Raw genomic sequence first — 23,518 nt, 5'->3', positions numbered from 1 at the left:
ATTGAGGAGGTAGCATTCTATGCTTGCCCTGTTCATCCTCTTTGTTGTGCATTTTTTTAAAGCTACTGCAGAAGGCAATGTGACTTTTTTTCATTGCCTTTAAAATAAGACTGATTGCTGGAACTGTATGGCTGAGCTGGAAAATTGAACCTGGACACTGAATTACCATGATCCAGACCCAGAGAAACATTATGATTTATATAATATTTCAAGCTTATCTGGGGTTTACTTACTGTCTTTAAGTCTTAAAAGTTTTCTTTGTCAGTCCTTTTTCTAGCCTTCTTTTAATCCAGCAGTGGCTGTCTTAGTGATATGTTTTTTTTAAATCTGTAGCAATGGTTTCACGTGTTATTGTCTCAAGGTCATGATCTTCTGAAAAAACCCTAAACTATGTTGAAATAGCATTGATAATATGTAGAAAAGGCATTCCCAGAACTGTTCCGTCTTCCTTCTGCTTCAGCTTGTCTAGTCTTGCTCAGTTATCACCTGTGAACCTCTTCAGACTTACTCTCAGTACCAGTAAGTCTATGAATTACATGCATTCTCCTTCAGTTATCTCTGCTTGTCATTCAGCTTAGCCTATAACTGGAGTCCTTACTCAGGCAGCAGTAGAAAGAATAAGCACGTGTGGCTGGAGCCGGGGGGCGGGGGAAGTATCTTAGGTACTGGTGGTAAGGGCAGTCTTGTTGCAGATTTAAACTAATGGGAATTCTTAATCTTAAGATAGCTACATAAATAAGCTGTTTAGCAGTGGTTCAGATGGGTAGTATGTAATATCTGTTTCTGTACAATCAATACAAAAACATATTGAACTCTGTACCACCATAACAAGGTATTAGCTCAAGATAGCTTTATGTCCTTATTAAGGAGAAGATGAACCAGTTGAATAAATAAACTAGATGAGTAGGATGGACAAGGTGGCAGTCTAAAAAGGGATATTTCCATTTATAATCAGTTGTATTCAAAGTTTCACTTGGCTTCCAGCCTGCTTATTCTTATCAGCAAGAAAATCCTGCTCCAGGTAGCATGTGTTACTAAATAAGTAACAGAAAATGATAACTGGAAGCTGTTAAGTTTAAGTGAATCAATGGTGAGGTAAATATTTCCTAGTAGAGTTAGAGATGGGAGTGGTGTGTTTGAATCATTTGGTGACAGTGGATAGTTCTGAGGGAAGAGGGTGGCTCCTCTGTTAAACGAAGTATTTGACTGACAACAGCAGGTAATTCCTACCTGTTTGCAGAATGACGTTGCTTGTATGTCTGAACTCGAATTGTATGTCTGTTTTGTAAGAATAAAATCAGAAAGATTGAAATTGCTAGCATGAAATGCTGTTGCTGAAGGAATAACGCCATGAGCAAAAGCAGTGGCCTGTTTTTGCTGTCAGTTGCTTTGCAGACATAATCACAAAATTTTTGAAAGGAGAGATTGAGATCCATCATTTCACTTCTAGAAAACTAGGATTCTAGCCTGCGATTGATGTTTAGGATTATTTAGTCAATCTTAACTATGGCATAAAAGTTAATTTGCCTTTATGATATAAATAGTGATGTCAGTTTAAAAACTTTTCTGAAAGGCAGCTATTATGTCAAGTGGGAAAGATCAGAGTTTTTCAAATATATATGTACACACATAGACATAATTATGGGTTATCTTCCAGGACAGAAATCTTGCCAAATACAAGCAAGCTTTAAGACAGCATAGGAGAATAATCTAGATATAGATGTGCTTTATAGTTGCAGTACTTTTGTACACGTGTGTGAATAATGATTGAGTAATATGATAATTTAGGTTTTTTCTTCTTTGTAGCTGCATGACTTTGTCTTTAGGTTGCAGAGCATTAGATCTGTAAGGCAGACAGGCAGTGTATGGCTCTTCTTAGTTTGTTTTTCCCCTTTGTTATCCTCATAGATTCAGTAACAATTAAAACTGAATAATGTCATTAAAGAATTGAAGAAAATAAAGGCTTTTTGTATCTCTTCAATAAAAATTTTGAGAACAATACATATTTTGCAGTTTAGGAGATGTTAAGCTACCTTATTGAAGAAGCTTGGTCTGCATGACTTGCTTGCTAAGGTTGAATCTGCTGAATTGGTTCTGTCTGCAGAAGGCTGTTCCTTGTAAAGCATAACAAATTAAGTAACTCACATAATTTAATTCCTTCTATCAGGAGGGTTTCTGCATTGGAGCTAGGTATATTAGTCCTGATTATGTCAATTGTTTCTGCTTCTGATTTATTACAATGTATCTCATCTGCCTGTTACAATGTTTGAAAGCTGTTCTTGGGATCGGGACACCTAATGGAGTGTTTTTCATCAGCTGCACCCAGTGTTCTCTAGACTTCCAGTGAAAGCCTTACTATGTTCTCGATCTTGTGGTTTGAAGAGTTGGTTATGCAGGAAGTGCGTGGTGTTCATATCTGCAGGTAGTTAACCTTGCTAGTTCAGATTTAACAGGATATATCTCTGCTGCATTTGGATGAGTGAGTGGATGAGTGCGCAAAAGCAAACTGAAAGAGAAGACATTGGCCACCGGTTTCTGAGCCCCCATCAGTTCTAAATTAAAGGCATTTTCCAGAATTTTGACAAAGTCAGAGTAGACCTATGTTTTGTCTCTGTTGTGGCAAGAAGAGTAGATCTTTTGAAGAAGCGAATTGATGAGTTCCTCCGTGAGGATGCATCAGATCTTTGGCAGCTGCAGAGGGGCTGTGTGCTTCTGCAATGCTTTATTCTGATTGCTGGGTGACCTCTGTCCCCAAGAACAGTTAGGCTGTCAGCACTGATACAGAAAAGTGTTGTTGCATTTCATATCTCATTTACGAATGAACTATAATAACCTGTATTAACACTTAAGAGGAATGTGAAAGGGCACTGTTTAAAGTCTACTCCCAATAAAAGAGAGTATCAGGCCTGCCAAAAAGGAAGAAATAATATATCCCTACCCCCAAGTATCTCTTCTTCCATCTTCTTTTCTTTGTCCTGAAGCTGTTCCCTGGCTAAGCATCTGGACCTTGACTGCCTTCTGACTTACTAGTTTTGTAAGAATGTGAAAAATCAGGACAGATTTGCCTACTTGAGAAACCTTAGCGGAGGTCTTACTTGTAGTTAAAATTTGCATGACTTCCCCCCCCAGCTCCTACCCCAATAAAATCTTCAGGGTTTTATCATAACTCAATTCCTGTCTTATTTCAACCTTTTAGTAAGGTTTGTTGTAAAAATTTGGGGCTTAAAATGTGTAGTCTCTATGGGCAAACTATTACAAAACATACATTTCTGGGCAGATAGCACTTAGCCCTTTTCTTCTTCCTTGAGGTGCCTGATACTCAGTGTAAATAGCATTAATGGCAGAGTGAACTGAGAGCGTGGCCCTAAGGAATGTGAGTGGAATTTTTGATTCTGGAAGTATTCTGGTAGCTTTCTTCTACGAAGTAGAGCTGAATTTCCTTATTTCTTTTTCTCCAGTAAGTGCTTGTGTCCTCTAGCCTTACAAAGCATTAAGGAACCGTATTCTGATGAATATCAACAATGCTTTTAAAGACTGCATGGAATGTCACATCAATTTACTGTATCGACAAAAGATACTGTTCAATGTTAGAAATACAGAAGCCCCGATATCTTCATCGTTTCTTTCTTGTTCTCTGCTCCCTTTAACTCCATTTGCTATCATGCTGTGCTTATCTTCCTTGATCTAGTGCATTCTGACCAACACTAACTGAAATTCAGCACATCAGCTTGGCTAACTGCTTTGGTTGGTATTTGATAGATCAAACTTTACAAGTGGGTAGAACATCAACGTGCCTGAGTGTGAGGGAGGAGGAAGAGGAAAAGACTGACCTCTAAGCTCTCTGAGATTGGGGAACAGAATCTGACAGCTTTGAATGTAGAAGGCCAAAGTGATTTCAGAGAAACAGAAGAATAAGCATTCAGTGTCTTGGAATTTCTTACCATAATTTATAATTACGGTACCTTCAAAAGGCAGACTGTCAAGGATGCTAGTATTAATCACTGTGCAGTTGGGACATAGGAAAGGGAGAGATGCTAAAATTCATGGATGCCTTCCTAAAGCACTGGGAATTGACTCGAGAACAGGCATTTCTGAGGCACTGAAGACAAGAAGGCAGGCAGGCTTGGAAGGTTATGCTGCAGAGCTGATAAATCGTGCTGGATCTTGGAGTTGAGAGGTCGCTTTTTTTTTCTGGCTGAACTGGAGCCAGTCTGTGCAGGGTAAATAGCACAAACGAATATATGACAGTTGTAAATACCAGAAGTTCAGTCTTGGAGCATCAGAATTTCTAGTTGTATTCTGATTCAGTTTAATTCATTAAACATGCACAATTTCCTTGGGATTCATCATCTTTAATTCCGCAGGGCTTGTCCTGCTCAGAGCAGGTGTTTTCTAGCTAGATCTCCTGCCAGTTTCTTTCATTTTCTTAAGCTCCTATGGTCCTTTTAAAGCTGAAAATTGACTTGCAGCCATGTTGCCCATCTTGCAGTGTTCTTAAGTATTTGCTAAAGAAGCCTTTTGCTGCATCTGTTACAGGGGCCTTCCTGATTTTTCCATTATGTCATTCAATGCCTCCCTACACTGGAAGAAAGAAGGTATTTTCACATAACTCCCCTAATGCATTTTTAAATTACATTTTTAAGAAAAATACTTCTTTAGTTATTGTTGTTTCAGCACGAATCAGTAGTGAAGAGATCTGCATTCTATGTGACACGAACAGAAAAATAAATAAAAGTTGTGATGCTAAAATCCAGAGGTGCACAGAGGTTGCTTTTATAAGTCGTGTACAGTGGACAGAAGTGAAATAGGCATGTGCTTAAATTCACAAAAGTCATGTGGTATATCTAGTTTCAGCAGATGATAACTAGAAGTAAACTGCAGTTATTCAACAAATTGGCAAGCGCGTATCTTATTTACCATGAAAACCAGTGGGAAGTTAGGAGTAGCTGCCTTGAAGCATGTCCGTAGCACCTTGAAGAGCTGGTCTTGTGTCTCCGGTTTCAGCAGGGCTCTCCTGTTACAAGTGTGGTGCAGAAAACAGGATGTAATTGTTGCTTGAGGTAGTAAGTAGATTGTGCCTGCCTGAAGCCATCTGCTCATTGCCTGCTGTTTGCTCTTCAGTTCCCAAGGGTGGGCTTCACTCATTTTCTGTGTTGCTTGGGCAGTAGTTAACAGTTCTTTTTTCCGCTCTAATGTAGTGCTGTGGCCAAGTAAGCTTTTCATTAAAGGAGATAACGCAGGCTGCCATTGGAGGAGTGTTCTCACCCTCCTGTCCGTGCTGTTTGTATACTAGAAATGTACTTCTGCTTTTAGGAAAAAGCATGAAGGTTCCTGGAAATTGTTGCACTGTAGAGTTGGCAAGATAAATATGCATGCATAAGGGTAAACTTCTGCTTCAGCTCACCTGTCACTGAGCCAAACAAGTAAATTGGATAGTATCTTAATTCTTAGGTCTTTTGCAGAAGGCAAGTGATAGGAGTATAAGGTCTGGCTTGGCAAATGTGGTTGTTAAACTTAATTGGCTTCAGTAACATCCAGCACGTGATGGCAGATAGAAATAATCCATTTATGCATAGCTTCATAGTAGTTATTCTGACAGTCTGCCCACACCAAATAAAAAAAAAACCAAACCCAAAATTGACTGATTAATAGCTGGTGTTTGGTGATATATGGACACTGACGGATGTAATGTTTCTGGGTAGGGAAGGAAGCTTGTGTACTGCTATAGTTGCCACCTTACAGACCTACAGGAAAGTACCATTTTTGTTACCCAGAAGCAGCAAGGAGGTGGTGACGATCTTGCTTTTCCAGCACAATCTTGTTATACAAACTTATGTTTGTCTCTGCTTCAAGAAAAAATTTCTTCACTCTGGGAAGGAAGTTGCTTTAAGAAAAGTAGCTTAAGTTACTACTCAGCATTTCTATTTAGGTGGTCTTGAAATTGAGAAGAAGTATGAAACATACAACTGAAACTGTTGGCATAGCAATAGTTCTGCAGAATTGCCCTAGTCTGTCAGATAAATTTAATCGCGCAGCTGCTTATTCCATACTGCTATGACAATAGGAGGGGAATTTGGTCCCACTCATTGTAATCTGTTTGGAACCTGAAAATGCTTTTAGCCCTCTGGTGGCATGGATCGTAGGGATCACAATATTTTAAGATTCCCAAACATTAAATATATGAGCCTTAAGCTGTCTTCTGCTTTAATAATTATTCCTCAACATGTAAGGTGGAGTCTCGGGTGTAAAATTAAACTTTGTTGAGAAGCTAATATATAGGAAACTGCCTTTCTGGTGTTAAAACAGACTGTAAATAAAGTGAAGGTGAATGTTGTGTTTGCTAATTGAAACTAACATTGGAGTATCCCGAGGTGTAAATAATCTTATACAGAAGGCACAAAGGAGAGTGAATATAGTTTTACTTATCACCAGGATCTTGAATATCCTTGAAGGTAAGGATGTAGCAGCTTTTCAGTTGATTCAGATTATACTTCAGAGAGTGTCTGTGAGTTTTAATTCCTTTTCCCTGGATCATTATGTAAGACGAGGCTCTTTATAATTAGCTTAATTCCTGATTAGTCTTGTGTGCACTAGATAATGTATTTCCCAAGGCAAAGCATGTAAGACTTGTTTGCCCAGATGTCTGTTTTAAAAATTCTATAGATTGCTGAGGTATAAAGCTACTTTGAATTTCTTCATAATACAGCTGAATGTCACAGAAGTTGAATTCAACCTGAGTTTTGTGGAATGCAGAAATATTTTAACTTGCAGGTGCTGTGCTTCTTGATAAGGAAATTCCATTGTTAGGGTAGTGTAATTTCTAGTGGTAACTAGATGTCAAGATGCAGGATATTTAAGAGAACTTGGTGAGAAAATTTCCCATTTTCTGGGAAAAGTAACACCTGCCAGACAGAATACTGATAAATTTCGGGGGTGTTTTGTATTTCAAAGAAACAAATACAACCTAGAATAGGAAAGGTGACGCAGTAGTTAGTGATGTAGCTAACAAAACACAAACAAGTATTGCATGTTGTTTAATTATCTGAAATGTTTTAAGTAATCAGTTTTCTTGACAGATAATATTCTGTCTTTCCCTAGTTAAGAATAAATGAGCAGGCACCCTTCCTAAAGAACTGAAAGCTCTTCTTTTTAAGTTTAATTTGCAGCACTTGGTGGAGGATTAGAAGTAATCTAATTAAATGGCCTCATTTAAATTTTGCTGTCACCTAAGAGATGTTAGACAGATGTGAAAAGGGAATTATCTATAAAGCATGGAAGTTACATTAGCAGCTTTCTAATTTAACTTCTTTAATTTGGAAGATTTCTTTGCGACTTGAGCCTTTTTGTTAGTCGGGGTATCTTTTGATGGATCTACAGTATGATGCTTGCTGTGAATGAATTCATTGTGAGGCTAAAGGCCATTTTTTAATCATGGGGAGATTTTTTTAAAAGTGTACTTCATTGGCTTTACTATATATATTTGACATAAAGCCAACATCAAAGATAGATACACTTGGTATTAAAGTATAATGGTTTTTTTTCATTTGCAAGGTATACATGTGTATACTGTAGGCATGGGGGTTTATTGTTTTTTTTATGAGTACAGATAGTGAATGAGGTGCTGTGAATGCTTTTTTTAGTAATTATGTTGGTCATAGTGGTTTTGAGATACATCTGACATGAGACACTTAAATTCACATACAGGCACATGCCTATACAAAATGAGTTAAATTTGCCAGGGGGAAATACTTGTGTTCTTATTTGTATGCCTAGGTGAGGGTCATGTCTCTGGTGTTCTAGAGCTCACTTAGTATTTGAAAACTCTGGATTTGTGTGTTCCTAATGGAAATGCACTCTGCCAGCTGTAGGGTGTATGTTCTGATATTTTTGCTAGGTTAGGAGCCCCTAAAAAGCCATGTCTCTGAGGATGTTTCTCTTCATATCTTAATATAGATCTACTTCCAGAAGTACAGCTCTGGGGCATCTTAGTAATTTACAAAATCCTAAGGGTACTTCATTTTGCATAAATTTAATGCCACCTTGATTTTATCTTAAGTATTACTTAGTGAGGTCTTGGAGCTTGGGGAGTGACTCACCTTAAGGTAGTGCTTGCTGTGGTTACACAGGTGTTTTCTATAACCTGAGCAAATAACATTTTGCTTGGTGTATGTTGATTCTTATCATGATTTCTGTGGTTAAAGAATTTTCATATCTTTTCAGTTCTGCCAGTTCTGTGTAGATCTGTGAAAAGAGAAACACAGATAATAATTTCAGGGAATAACATATGAATGACTGAAATTCTGTGTCTTTACACTATTGTGAGACTTGGAGGTGGAACTGATGAAAATGTAAAATCCAGGCTAGCATAAGCAAGATATACTTTTAAAGCTGTCTTGAAAGAAACAGAAACCTGGTCTTGTGAACACCCAAATTAACACAAGAATAAAACTTTTCCTAAGAAGTTGCAACATTGAAACTTGGAGACTTTTCGAGGCCTTATTGTCTAAATTGCAAGCCTTCAATAATAACATTTAGATAAGTTATTTGTATTGTATAGCCAGGGAAAACAACAGACTTAAGGTGCTCTACAGAAGGGTGATACAGACACAGTTGTCCAAATAGTAGGATGGATACGTAGATAAGTGTGGAAGAAACAAAAAGCAGTGTGTTAAAGCAAGGAGATCAGAATACTCAAGGCAAAAATTCTCAAGGCAAAGTTATGTCTGTAAAGCCGTCATGGCTTTGTAAAATAAATGTGATATAAAATAGACCAAAATGACACAACTGTAAGTTGAGATACAACTTCATTGATCTTCATTGAAGGCTGTAGTGGAGTCCCTGTATTCCAAATCAGGTGGACAGGAGCAAAATTCAAGATACAAAGTAATGTGTGAATCCTGTAATTATTTTTTTATGTCATACTTTTGTAGCTAAGGCACAGAAGTAAAATTTTCACTAACACTGACCTTATGCAACTCTTGCCTTGTAACTTAATTCTTGTACATGAATAAGATGACCAAAATAGACGACAGTTCCCATACAGAAGGAAAAATGGCTAGGAATGTTCATCTTGAACTGGGGATATCAATGAGATCTGGGAAAAAGTGCTGTGGAGAAGCTGGATGATGAGTGATTATTTTGTATCTTGTAACATAGGCGTTGGGGAAACTGGAAGAAAAAATATTTCAAAACTTTAGCTTGTAGTCAGATTTTTACATTATAGTTTTTGCAGTTTTACATTACTGACCACAGGTTTGTGCTGTGTTCTATTTGTGGAATTTTTTTAAGTGTGAAGTTTTAGGTATTTAATAATTGTAATGCAGTTGAAAAATTTGGTTTGCTGCTCAAAATAAGTAAATGAAAAAAAAAAACCACCCCTCCAACCTCTTTTTAAGCTTGCTTACTTCATAGATTTCAAAAGTAGGAGGAGAAGAAAAAAAAAAAGGCAGTTTCTCTAGAGAATGAAAGTTGGGGGAGGGAGGTGCAATGTGAATAACATTACTACCAAATAACTGCTGGTGACAGGTATTTCTCTGGAGTTCACAAAATGTGTATGGGTTACTTGGTATCACTATGGTATATTTGGCACAGGAATGTAGTAAACATACAGATGCAAAGGTATAGAAAATTGTTTAATGTGTGGTTGTTTCAGATCTAATATATATATATATTTTTTTTTCTTTAGATTCAAGCACCCTTTGAGGACCAATGTACCCAATAGCTCATGGAAGAAAAAAATCAAAGCAGGACATCCTTGGTTTCCAGGCTACCGAAATATGGAACGAAAACTTTAGGAAGTGTTTTGCAACCTATGCCAAATGGGACGGCTGTTAGTTTAGCAGGGAACAATGGTGGCAAAAATTTCAGCAAGCACAGTGGCACTGTTCGCATGTCTTCCTTTTCTTTCAACTGGAAAAAATCAAATAAATATCAACTTAATGATCAAAATGGGAGAGAGACCAACTCTAAACATAACTGTAATGAAAAATTAATTGATTCTGAGAAATATTCTCAGTCCCAAAGAGCATTGGGTAATGATGTGCTCAGGGTGGGTTTGAACAGTACTGCTTCAGTTACATCAAAAGCAGCAAAGCAAACCAGTATGTTTGTGTCTTCTACTGAGGAATTAAATCCAAAGTCTTTGCCTGGACTCTCTAGTTCAGCAAAATTCGCCAAAGGTACCCTGTCAGGAAGGACCTCATATTCTGGACTCAATGCTTCAAAATCACATTTAAATGGATTTTATGGAAATAGGCCAGTGGTAGGTTTGCAGAGACCTCGAGCTAATTCCAGTGCCACAAGGACAAGTTCGGGAGAAAGCCTGGCGCAATCTACAGACAACAGTAAGGCTTTCTCCTGTGAAAAAATGGTAAGATCACAAAGTTTTTCACATTCTATTCAGAATTCTTTGCTTCCCACTGCATCTTTAACCAGGTCGCATTCCTTTAATAAAGCTGTGGATCTTACAAGGCCTTATCATAGTCAAAATCTAGCTGCCAGGACATCTCAAAGGTCGACTTTGTTGTCAAGAAATGCATGTCAGTTGGATGTACCCAATGGAAACGAACCTGTGAAGTATGGATTTACCAGGCCCTACTCGAGCATGTCAACTCCTTGTTCAAAGAAGCCCCCGCTATCAAATGGATCTGGGTCAGCACCTTCATTTGGATACAGATTAAGTCGACCTTCTCTGTTGAAGCCTACCAGGCAGCGATTTGCTGGAAATATCATTGTGGATGGCAGCAAAAGTACAACTCCTGACACATGCATTGGGCGGAATTCTGAAATTTCAACAAATATTAATAGAGCAATTGAGAAAAACAGTATTATAGAGAGCAATTCTCAAAGAACAGAATCTGATGAGGGTCTGCATGAAAGTGTGGGAAAACATGGGTCAAAAGTCATGTGTATGAGTGATGATGGAGATGAAATATCTATATCTTCATTGTCATCCTCAGAAAAAAATGATTTGAGTGAAGACTTCAGTGATGATTTCATAGATATAGAAGACCCAAACAGAACTATACAAATACAGCAAAAGGAGAGCTGCCTTCAAGATTTAGAGCATGGGAGTGTAATGTCGATCGAGCCATTCGCCTCTCTCAAGGAAAGTGGAGGATCTTGCTGTAATGCTGATGAATGGCTTGATATAAACGTGTCTGGTAAATACTTTGTTATGTTCTGTTTGACATTTCAAGTACTAAATAAAGATTTTGTAACTGTAAGCTGGTTTATGTAATTGACAATTGTTTATGAATTGTTTCAGAATGGAACTTGGCTCTATACTGGCCCACTTCTTTTCTTACAGTGCAAGATAGTTATCTTTCCCAAGCATGATTCTGAAGACCTCTTTTTCTTCGGGGTGAGAATGAATGATACCTCCTTCAACCACGCTTGTGAATTGGTTGTGGGATTCGTCATATCCTTGCTTTGCCATTCATTTCTCTGGACTGATGAACTGCTAGGAAAATTTCTCTTCCCCTCCTGCCCCCTACACCTCTGTAGGCAGAGAACAGCTTTAACTGCTTCTAAGTACTGTGAATAAGTGTAAGGTGTCTAATTAAAATCAGTTAAATTATAAATAGGAATGTCATTGGTTTTTTGTTTTTCCTGACACATGCTATATTAATTCCATAAAAATTATTGGAGACAGAAGGTGCTTTTAAAAGCCACATTTTCAAGTCTCTGATGGGCTTCTCATAGTACATGTTTGTTTTGAGAGAAGCTACAGCTGAAAGATTGGATCCAAAGGATATACTTTTGGACGCACTTTCTAATATTTTTAAAAGATGCGTAATTTTAGAAAGTAGCTTTCATGATGGGCGCATTACTGCTGTGTAAAAGGCTAGCAAATGTGTAGGCTGGAAGGATACTTAGTTGTAGCTACCAAAGCAGCCTGAACTTTTTTCTTTCTAGGATGAGTGAACAATACTGTAGAATGCTTTAAGATACTTCTCTTACAGTATGGTTTCAGAAGAGTTAACACTCCAATAATACACATCTTAATGTTTATTTTTGGAATATTGGATTATTTTTAGTCTTAACTACTCCTGTTTTCTTTAAGCAGTGGATGACAACAGTGAAAGCACAAAGCATACTGCTGAGAATGTGATTTCTTCAGAGATGAATTACAGAGCTGGGTCATCTTTTGAACTTTCTCCATCTGACAGCTCTGATGGCACGTATATGTGGGATGAAGAAGGGTTGGAACCTATTGGAAGTGTCCATCCATGTGGAAGTTACGACTCTTCAGAAATGAACAGCATAGTATGTATTTATATGCATAATTTGCGGAATTAGTGTTTTGTGTTTATTGCTTACTAAGTATATTTTTAAAACAATGATTTTTTTTTTCTGGATAATTGTTTCTTCTATCCTTTATAGTTGGTAGATTTTTTTGAAACTTTATCCCCTTAGTTTCAAGTTAGAACAGAACAGGCCTGCTCTTCCACAATTTTGTGGTAGTGATCACAGAGAATGAAGGAACTTTGGCAAATGATCGGGTAAATATCTCCCAGCCATCTCTAAACCTAGGAGTGAAAAAGCCAGAAAATAGCTGTTGCCTATCTGACTTCGTCCATCATCTTGTTTCTATACTGTATACACGTAGGACCCTTTCGAACTGAAGTTTGTTTTGGTATTTCAGCTTGTTCAAGCATAGAATCTTTAAAGTATGTACTTGACTGTAGCTTACTGTAGCAGGACTCTTTGTATGTCTCAAGTGCAATACACAAGATGTATAATAACCTTTTCCTTATTGCTAAACTTATAACTCATCTGCAAGAAACATCATCCAGTCTGAAGAATGGATGGAGAGTGGTTGCGGTGCTGTGACCCTCCAGCTGAGGTCAGGGAGCCAACCTGGAGATTTCAGTGGGTGTAAGGAAAATGCTGTCTGCCCTTAATCGCTTTTCACTGATGATATTCCTTTATCCAAACAGACTTTTCAATTAAGCAACTTAGATTTTCGTTAACATGACACTAACAATCAAAACTTCTAACAAAAATAATGTAGTATAATTAATGTGTCTTGCTTCATTTGTTTCAGGTGTGTTATGTGCTGTGCCACCACCACCAATTTAGTAATGTAGACACCAGTTTTGAACTTTGACAGGGTTTGTGGCACCTACTTGGACTTTGTATTTTCAGTAGGGTTGTATGCTGTAGCCCAAGAGCAGAACAGCAGGGATTTCCCCTGAAAATTGGGCATAGCTACGTAATTATTTTTATGTGTAACTACATACAAATTTCTGATGTGTTTTCAGCTGCTTGTGATGGTGTTTGTTTTCTGTCTTGAATTATGATGTTGGGATGTACTGCTTTAAAAGAGTTTAGAAATGATTATTAACTTCTTGTGGTAATTGTGGCCAGCTTGGAAAAGCAGTTTGAGACTTTGCCAGTGTGAGCTTTGTAGCTGTATTGATGTTTACAGGGGACAAAACAAGCTTAGCGTAGGCCACGGCAAAAATGAGTACCCTTTTTGCTGGCATGTGTGTTCATGTATCTGGGGAAGAATGGCAGTTTGTTAAACTGTGTCCTGGATATAAATTTTAAATATAAATATCTCTTATACATACAATGTAACTTATCAAACAAATCAAAGGCACTGCTTTCCCATGCTTTTGGACTATGTATCTAGTTTTTTAATACATGCAACCTCCATGCATTAATTTATGCATGTGTATGAATTGATAGTCAAGCAGCGTTCTGACTGAGAGAAGCTCTTGTAAGCCTTGTGGAGCAGACATACGTTAGAAGCTTTTTGTATTTTTCTTTACTGTTTTGGTTTATTTATTCCTTTATTAAAAGTAAGTAGCTTTTAGAGAGGGCTTAAAAACCTTACTAGGTTTTGAAGTGGAGAAAGGAGGAGGTATAAGTAAGACTTAGTGTTGAATCTATGAAGTTGTATGTTTTTTCCACCCATTTTGATTTTTATCCTGTTAGTGCTGTTCCAGAATTACAGTGCTTACTGTACTGTGAATTTTTATATTAAATGAGAGAAACATCAATAATAAATCATCTATTTTTTACAAGGCATAAATGTATTTTCACTCAGCTTGGGTTTTGGGGGGAAATTGTAGCTCTGAGATGTTTGTTGAATTGCCTTTTAGTGGTGTCTTCCCCACCCCACCCCCAACCCCGTGCTTGTTGTTTTTAGCAGAAAGCATGATGTATTTGATTTCTTTAGCCTAAAGATTAAACACTGATCATTTTTAATCTGAAGATGTGGAAGAATTTCTAAGATAGTTTTTATTATTTCTGAAGAATTACATTCTTGGGTAGGTTAATGTAAGCTTTTGTTCCGTGTTTTTCTTTTTCTTTTCAGGCTGTGAGTATAAAGACAGGTTAAAAAAATAGAGAACTGAAGGCGTTGAGAATAATTGTTGTGATTAGTCAACACATCACATGTTTTGATTGCTGGGAGATACGTGATCAAATTATGCGGCTTCTATCCTCTAGTGTGGTGAGGGTAAAAGTTAATATCTGTGTGTAAAAATTGAGTTGATAAGAATCAGATATAAGAATTTTGAGTGCTTGAGCTAATGCTAGCCTGACTGCCCCTTGGAATATATTTTTCCAGGGAAATCTTCAGAGCAGATAGTTGATTCTGGAGTTTCCGTGGCATCAGGCTGGGGTGAGTGGAAGTAATGTAGCTGAATAACAGTTCAGGTAGTTAGATGGCGAGTAACTGAGTAATTGGTAGTGTTTAGTGCAAAATTCATCTTTTTTTATTTTACTTCTATCCTGTATCATTAGTCTTTTAAGCTGTATCATCCTTAGTATCAAGAATTATTAAATGCTTTTCCTAAACCTTTCTATAGATGGCAGTGCCGCTCTTACTGGGTAATCCTAGTGAAGAGCAATTTCAGCAGAGAGGATTTTAACTAGGCTTCTGGAATGGCAATCAGAATACAAAGACAATGGAAGCAGCTTGCTGGTTACTCAATTTCTTTCCTCCTTTTTTTGGGAGAAGAAAAGCAGGTAGCTTTGCTGTGCTCAGTAGAGCTTTGTTTTAAGGACGTGGCAGGGGATTAAAGTAAATTTGGCCTCTTTTAGGATAATCTTTATGTTCTTCGCTAACAGCCAAGAATTACAGAGAAAATATGCGGTCCGGTGTAGGAAGTTTAAAAGCTATAGACATCTAAATACCCTCTCATAAGATGGTGCCGTGGGAACTTACAACTAAGTAGGACATGGATGTTTTTTTGAGACCTTGTCAGGGTGAAAATGATTTAATTTTCTGATTGTGTAGCAAAGTAACTTATTCCACTATTCCTACTTTTGAAGGCAACAAATAGATTGGTTGAACACTTACAAACTTGAAAGGACTTAAATTCCTAGAGTGTCATTTCACTGTTATTCCTTATATTCCTTTCAACAGCTGGTCTGTGCTGCTGACCACCAAATCACTGATGCTATTTCTGCTCAATTCTGTAGAGAAGACTGATGCTTAGTGGAGCAGTTGTGATGGCTCTGTAAATTAGCAGCAGAGACTAAATTTGTCTATTTGTATTCTCTCTTAACATTTAGCTGTCCTGTTTCAGCTACCTACTGTAATACCTAGCAGTTTCACTGTTTTGTGGCAGAAAGCTGCTCGACAGTGTGAGGTTCAATTTCTGCTGTGTCACCTGTTTTGCATTTAGTCTCCATTATGAACAGATAATACTTGTGGACATCTCAAATTCATCTGAGAGAATCCTTCATTAACATGGCCACAGTTACGCTTTTAATAGAAAATTGTGCAACTGGTATGTAAAACTCAGTCTGTATTATTACTTGTCAATACAGAGCTAAGAGTACGAACTTGTTTCTCAGTATGTTTTGTTAGCAGGGTTCCTCAGCCATTCTTTTGACAGAGTTTGCTGGCAGATGGTTTTCTGCTCATGTCAGAGAAAGGAAATCTCTAATTAAAGCAGCGACTGTGATTTCAGAGGTACTGCCTTCAGAGTGAAAATAGCCACTGTCTATCCTCCCACTATTGCTCTAGTCTTCAACTTTAGAGCTTAACTATTACAGCAATGGGAGGCAGTGAGAAACTGAATTACTTAATGAGATGGCATTTCTGTGTCTTGTGTGATGTAAGCGTCCCTGCTGTCAAATATTATTGAGGTTATATGACTATATGCAGTGCACAAACCTCTTGTGATGTTGGTTTGAGAGGCATGACATTTTGAACAAGCTTTTATGGCAAATTACCTTTTTTCCTTTGGGATAGGAAAGCATATATGCCTTTGAGAGCTGCTTGATTCAGAGCTGACACAGTGAGTCTTATACAGTTTTGGCTGGTAAAATCAAGCGAACTTCACTTGTACTCCTGGATTTCAGTTGTGGTAGGTAGCTGTTAATGACAGCTTGGAATTTCTGTGGTGGAGAGAGGGAGAGAGAGCAGCAGTTCGTAGTGTTGTATGAAATATGAGAATAAATACTGGTAGAAATTAGAACTACTTTTATTTCATAAGCTTGTAAGTGACGTTTCCTGTATGAGTTGGCAACTGCATAACCAATGTTAAATTTTAATTTGAGTTTATAGCTATTCCTTTTTGATTTTTTTTTTTTTTATTCTACCAAGTTGCATCACTTCTCAGTAACAGTAGCACTTCAGAATTACTCTAGTGTACCTCATCTAACTACTGCTGAATTTTTAAGTCTCCCATGTTGTTTTCCATACTTGTAGGAAATCTTCAAATCATAGTGAGCAGGTAAACATGTGCCCAGAGAGAACAGTAGTCTTGAAGTATTTTTTTAAAGTTGTAAGTATAAACAAGAAAAGCGTTTTTAAAACTGATGTAAAACAAATTGAGACATATATCTAACCCATCTAACGGGGTTTCTGAACGTTTTACGTATAACATGATTAAAACTACCTAGATTGGCACACAGTTTCCTTTTACCTAATTTTTACCTAAAATACCATTTCTATAACATACTAGGACAGTAATGTTGAATCTTTTCTCTGAATTATTTTGTGGCGAAGCATCAGAATTTTAGGGGAGGGGCAGTGTCTTATACATGTTGAGGCCAATTTTTTAATAGTACTCACAGCTTTGGTCCCTCTGGATAAAATGTGTACACTCAAACTTGAATCTTACTGTCCCCACAGTTCTAAATTTGAGATGCACTTTAACTTTTCTTTTCAAGAATGCCTAACTTTGTATTCAGGCTATATTGATACCAATTGCGATCTGTTATCACCTTATAACTATAATTGTCATCCTCTTTGAGACTGGAAATTTATCAGAGTGCTGCTTTTCCACATGTGAGGTGATTCTGAGGAAAGAGCATTTTGGTGTTTTTATGTTCTTGGTTCAGGCTGTTGAAATGTATCAATATAATGTAGTGAGAATATACTTTTGCAACAATGTGTGCAAGTAAGTGACAAGATGCTTCCTGTGTTGTTGGCAGTTAATTAAGAGATTGGTCAAAATAGCATTACTTGAAAATAATTGGGAGGTATTTGAGGCTTGTTTTGTTATTAATTAGAAACAAGTATATTAAGATGACTGTATAAGAGTAGGACATATTAATGATGTGTAACAAGTCATATTTGGGTTACCCCAAAAATCTAGCTAGGGTATGATTAAAACTTACCTCACAGAGGAAACTTAATTGATGTCCTGGTGGCAGTCCTGCCCATGGTGTTCCTCTGAATTTTGAGGCTATGGTTTGGTTCCTTTCTCAGCTAGGAGTTACTTGAAGCCTCCTCATTTTCCTTTAAACTGAACCTCAGACTAATAATACAAGTGCAAGTCAGTGAAATGAGAATCATTCACAATTATTTTTGATAGTTGAGAGTATCTGTAGCAATTACATATTGCTTTATAGTGCAAAATGTTCCAGTATTTGTAGGTAGACTGTAAAAGTCTTTTAAGGACACGTGGAGACTCGGGGCTAGTCAGTGGGGTGCTTTTACTGGATATTCCCAGTTAGGCTTATTTCAGCTTTCAATACAGTTAGCTGTTGAGTTCCTCCTGTCACTCCAGAAATACAGATGAGTTCTACCTCTCTATAGCTTGATGGCATTATGGTACACTGTACCAGTATCTGCTAGAGACTTGTATTTCTGTGGGTCTGATGTGCCAGACCATCATATCGAGACAGTCCAGTAAACCTGGTTGTCCCTCTCTTCTACCTGGCTGGATGCAGGGGCCCTCCAGTCCTGATCATAGGATTCTCCACTTCTCATAACAGATTAGAATTCCTTGCCATAGGATCAGGTGTAAGATCAGCCCTTGCCCTCTGGGCAGCTGCCCATGGGAAACTGGAGCAGCCACTTTCCTGGAAGAACCCCCATCTGTGACTGTTTTTCCTTGCAATTCACATACCCTTGCCTCTAGGGTCGAGGTAGATTTTTCCATCCCACTTCCTCATGTCCTGTCCATGGGTCCAGCAGTTAAAACTATAGGGTACCCAATGGTGTGCACCCTCTAGATCCTCTCTCTTGAGCAAAAGAGCATTTACTGTTAATAGCAGAGATACTGGTCCACACAGGTGGTGAGTGGGACCTGTTTTCTTCTTGTTGCTGAAACTCCTGGAACAGTTTCCCACTTCCTGGACAGTTTTTTCACAGCTGAGATACAAGTCTGTAGGGAGGAAGAGAGATTTTTGTCATACTGCTTGAGTCAGCAAGCTACTTGATCCATCACCGGTGCCTCTTCGTCTCTCCAGGTCATTGCTGCCGATGAGTTGGTATATAATGATGGTGCGCTCTGCAGAAATTGCCACCCTGTGGGTTGTGTGCATTGGACTTGTCTGGATCTGTGGGTGACTGCGCGTTTTTTTGGTCATAAGTTATCTCTAGCACAGCTAATTCCCTTAAGTACTGGATACCTCTCTATTGCTGTCCACTTGCCTGAGTGACATACATCATCTTCCTTGAAGGGATACCTTTCCTTCACACTTGAGTTGCCTCTAGAGGCTTAGGACTTGTGTCCCTTTTCCAATGACCTTCTCAATGCCACCTTCCCTAGAAAGTGATCCCAGCTGTTTGGCTTCCCCACAGTCTAATTCCAGGTTACTAGCCCTCTTGTCCCAGCATTGGAGCATCCAAGTGATAATGTGCTCACCTGGACAACAGCTGAAATCTTTTTGCATATCCCTCAGCTCACTCGGGGGTAGGGATTGAGTGGTTACCACTTGTTCTGCTTCTTCGTCCTGTTCTCGTGATGTCCCTACTTCATCCTCTTTTACTAAATGAGTTGGGTTTTGTGTTTATTTCTTGTTGTGTATGGGGCAAATGATACTGGCATGGGTTGGTTCTCTGGTTCAGCTGCATCACCCAGCAGCTGAATCTCCAATCCAAGGGGTTGGAGAAGCTGCAGTGCCTGTCACCAGGGTTGGAATAGAGGCAAATAGTTGCTTAACACTATAAACAAGACCTGAACCACTTTCATGGTTCCTAGTAGTGGGACCGTGCTGGTTTCGACATTCCAAGGATATTAAAAATTTTCAGAGTTCTTAAACAGTTCTGTAATTACCCTGGAGGGGAAGAGGAAGATGTAGGAAGATGTCTCCTCCACGGGTTGTCTGTCTTTCTCGAGGAAGAAAGTTAAAAGGTGTAGTTAGTAGTAGTTTCCAATAGATGGCTCCCAAAGTACACGGGTGACAGCAGTGGTGACTACAAATACCAGATTAGTTTAACAATTCTATTGTATCATAAACCAGTGTTACAAAGTACAACAAAATGATAACCTTAGCCCAGGTCCCAGAGATGACAAACAGCACAACGGGACACATACTACAAGTAAGATGTTAGGTAATGCAACTCTGAGAGCAAATCAAGTTTGTCATCGGTGACTATTAAACTAATGCAATGAATGCTTATAACAAATTTCTTTTAATATGTTTGGGTCAGTTCTGTCGTTACCTCAACCCTTCAAGCCCCGTGTTGGGCACCAGAAAGGACTGTCTTGGTTTAACCCTAGCCAGCAGCTGAGTACCATGCAGCCGCTTGCTCCCCCCTTCTCCTGGCTCTGTGGGATGGGGAGGAGAATTGGGGGAGAAAAAGATAAACTTGTGGGTTGAGATAAAAGCAGTTTAATAATTAAAAAAAATATGTAATAATATAACTGTTATAATAACTGTCTTGAAAACAGAAAGATAAACCCCAAGATAGACAGGTGATCGCTGACCAATGCTCAGCCAGTCCCCTAAACAGTGATCAGTGGCTCCTGGCCAGCTGTCCCCTGATATCATATGGCGTGGAATACTGTTTTGGCCAGTTAGGGTCAGCGGTCCTGGCTGGGTCCCCTCCCACTTTCTTGTGCACGTGCACCTCCTCACTGGCAGAGCATGGGAAACTGAAAGGTCCTTGACTTAACAGTAAGCACTACTTAGCAACAATTAAAGCATCAGTGTGTTAGCAGCATTATTCTCACACTGAATATGAAAGACATCACTGCAGCTGCTTAAGAAGAAAATAAACTCTATACCAGCTGAAACCAGGACAAAAAGCAATGCTGAACTTCTGGTATCAGTAGACTTTTTTCTGAAAATGGACTGGAAGCAATGAGTAGAAAGGACAGCTTTTCTTCAGCCTGTGTTACTTCTATGTTACTAGTCATACATACTGCTGATGGCTTTCTGTTACTGTGCTTGGCAGTGCAGTGGAAATTCTGCTTAAAAGCATCTGCCTATTTAGAAAAAAATAATTAGAAAATGTTCTTAAATTTTGCTGGAATTCTGCAGGAAGATGGTCAAAATGCCTGCCCCCCCACCCCCCCAGCCTCCTTGTTCAGTTGCTTTTTTTGTAGGCTTATTAATGGAGGCTAGATGGCAGCCAAGGAATGTTCTTTGTGGCTGTGGGATTTGCACTACATGTTTGGAAAGTACTGTTGCTTATGAATTGGTGAAGTCTCAACAGAACAGTTAATATTTCTGGTTTTCTTCTTTTTCTCGATGTTATTGAACTTCAGATTTCATACACAAGTCTGACATCTGATTTTGTAATAATAAAATTAAAAAAAAGCAGCAAGCATAGCTACTTCTTGAGATACAGTAGGTAATAACCTAATAATTATTTCTTGTCTACTTTCTGTAAACCTACATAGAACATAAATGTTTTCAAGAATAGTAAATCTTAAGATCATTATGTCTAATAGTTAAATGTAGAATGTCTTGGATTTTCAGAACAAAGTTCTTGCATTTGTTGTCATGGCAACCTTCTGTTACAGAGCATGATGAAATACTTGTTCGGCTGTTGGGCTTAATTGTCTTTAATGTGACTTTCAATGTACAGCATTTAAGATAACTCCCTTTTATCCTGTTTTTGGTATCCTGCAGAATTCTATCCTTTTTATGACTTTATTTTCAGTGGGTTTTACTTCTCAGCCCTGTAGTAGGGTATGTGCCTTTGTGTGTCTTTTTCTTCTGTCAGTTTTCTGCCTTCACTTAAGAGTTCTCTTCAGTTCTTACTTAACGTTGCTATTTCAGACACTTGTATGGAATTCCTGTTTCTCTATTTATCTCTTCTCTGTCTATCTGGGATGTTGTCAAATGCTGACAATAGCATTGGAAAAGACCCTGGAAGTGTCCCTCTTCTCTACTGACATCCTTGAATCGTATTTGACTCACAGTTATCCTTTTAACTGCCCTCCAGATAACTGATTTACCCAGTGTGTTTAGTGTTTGTTTTAAAAGCAACTTCCTTTTTTCAGTCTTGAAGTACCTGAAATGATAGTTTGTTAATTTCTGTACTTTTCTCAAACTCTTCACTTCCCTTGAGTTTTTTGGACACATTATTCTGTAGTTCGCTCCCTTTACTTATGCTTGTTGAACTTTCTTCTGTAGTGTTTTTTTATACTTTTTTTCCTCTTCAATATATTTTTTTACTGGATAATCCAAATTTTTTAATTTTCAGCATCTTGCCAGAGGAGATGCAGCATATGCAACTGCATAGAAAACAGGTGTAAAAATACCTGTAGAATTTCATGCATCTGAAGCTGCTAGTTTTTCTGAGCATAAAGCACATCTAAGTTTTAGTTGCAAAAGAATGAAATAACAGTAACCTCTTTAGCATAGCGTGAGACTTGTAATACACTTTGACACCACAGGCATTATGAATCACTTTCAGGTGCAAAGTAGTACAATTTCAAATTGTTCTCCTTTCAAATATTAAATTACAGAGAGTCATACAGACAGTATATATTTTTATTGTTCTTCCAAAATTATGACAGCTCACTGCAATGGTCCCTACTTTCAGTCAGGTGAATGAACTCTTGTAGACAGTAAAAGGCATTCTGTTCTGGAAGGAGAACTATATGTTGATTGTAGTATTCAAATGTCACACCAGAAGCATCCAGCTGGGAGTTCTTAACAACTACAGAGACACAACTACTAATGAAATAGTAGGAGTACGTTTCATCTGGGATACTGTGATGTCTTAATACTCCTCTCATGTTAGCTGCAGATGATACAAAGAAAGTCGATATGAATAGCTAATAGAAAGGTTTAAAGTAGTGTTCTTTTATGTAGCATGTCTTTGTAGGTATTTCTACCATGCTGGCAGGGTTATTGATGGTGTGCATTTTTTAAATAAAAATATTCAGATACTGTGGTATGTAATGAAAAATGTAATCTATGAAAAGATGTTGTAGTATAACTAAAAGAAGTCTAGTATATATTTTTACGTATGAGGAAAAGAGAACTTTTCATGTTTTCCAGTGATGCTTTTTGTCAACAAGAATTCAAATTGTGGAGCAATGGTTGCCAAGACTTTAATTCTCTTTCTCAATTAGATTTTTGGAGTGCTTGCCCTTCTGGTGTATCGCATTTAAACCCTCCAGTTTAAACAAAACAAAAACATATAAGGCAGGTTTGATTTGAGAGTAGGTATTTTTTGATGTTCTAAGAAGACATACAGAGGTTTCCCTTTACAAAACTAGTTTGAAAGCTGTCTGTTGTCTTGTGATGGTTTTTGTTGTCCAGGACTAGCGCCCTATGAGTCAATGCTTGCTTGATGCTTTTGGTAATCTTCATGCTTTTTGTAATACGTTTTCCCAATAAATCCTGGAAGCTAGGTATCTTGTAACTGGCCTCCTATTCAGCTCCATCTTGGCTGCTTCGTATAGTGATAGGACTTTACTATTGAGATGTGTATTAAGGCTGTATTGTGATGTTTTACTTAATTTCAGAAGTCATAAGGCAGAAAAAGCTTTGCTTACTCTAGTTCTTAAGACTGTTGGACTTGAAATTTTTGACAAAAGATACAATGTCTGTTCAGCAGTCTTATCAACATTTTTGTGAATAACATGCTCTCAAAAAGAGCTTGGCCTTTTTGTTGCTAAGTGATAGGACGGGGAATTTCTGAAACAGAGTTTGCAATAAAAAACACAACTAGTGATACAGTGCACTACCATAGTCCTTTTCTGAAGGATGCTCTTGTGCATTAGAAGGGTGTGTTGAATCATCCCTATGTACAAGCACTGTTCTGTCCTTTTGATGCTGCGAGTGTGAAGACTCCTGCCGCTGGGTGAATCAACTGCATAACTGGCTCGAAACTATCAGATACGTCTTAGATCCT

At 38.1% G+C, this 23,518-nt stretch overlaps 1 protein-coding gene across 5 annotated transcripts in view; it reads left to right on the top strand.

Moving 5' to 3' along the window:
* CCSER2 (coiled-coil serine rich protein 2) overlaps window positions 1–23,518 on the top strand; it is a 73,368-nt gene that overhangs the window by 4,706 nt on the left and 45,144 nt on the right. For 4 of the 5 annotated variants that reach the window (XM_037399913.1, XM_037399914.1, XM_037399917.1 and 1 more), the window contains exons 2-3: window positions 9,686–11,162; window positions 12,065–12,267. In XM_037399913.1, the coding sequence (XP_037255810.1) occupies window positions 9,725–11,162; window positions 12,065–12,267 (1,641 nt within the window). In that variant the 5' untranslated portion in view covers window positions 9,686–9,724. The remainder of the gene's footprint in view (window positions 1–9,685; window positions 11,163–12,064; window positions 12,268–23,518) is intronic. The other variant, XM_037399915.1, reaches the window with a different exon arrangement.

This window comes from Falco rusticolus, chromosome 9 (assembly GCF_015220075.1).
Source record: "Falco rusticolus isolate bFalRus1 chromosome 9, bFalRus1.pri, whole genome shotgun sequence".
Taxonomy (NCBI): domain Eukaryota; kingdom Metazoa; phylum Chordata; class Aves; order Falconiformes; family Falconidae; genus Falco; species Falco rusticolus.
This window is presented reverse-complemented; position numbering and strand designations above follow the sequence as displayed.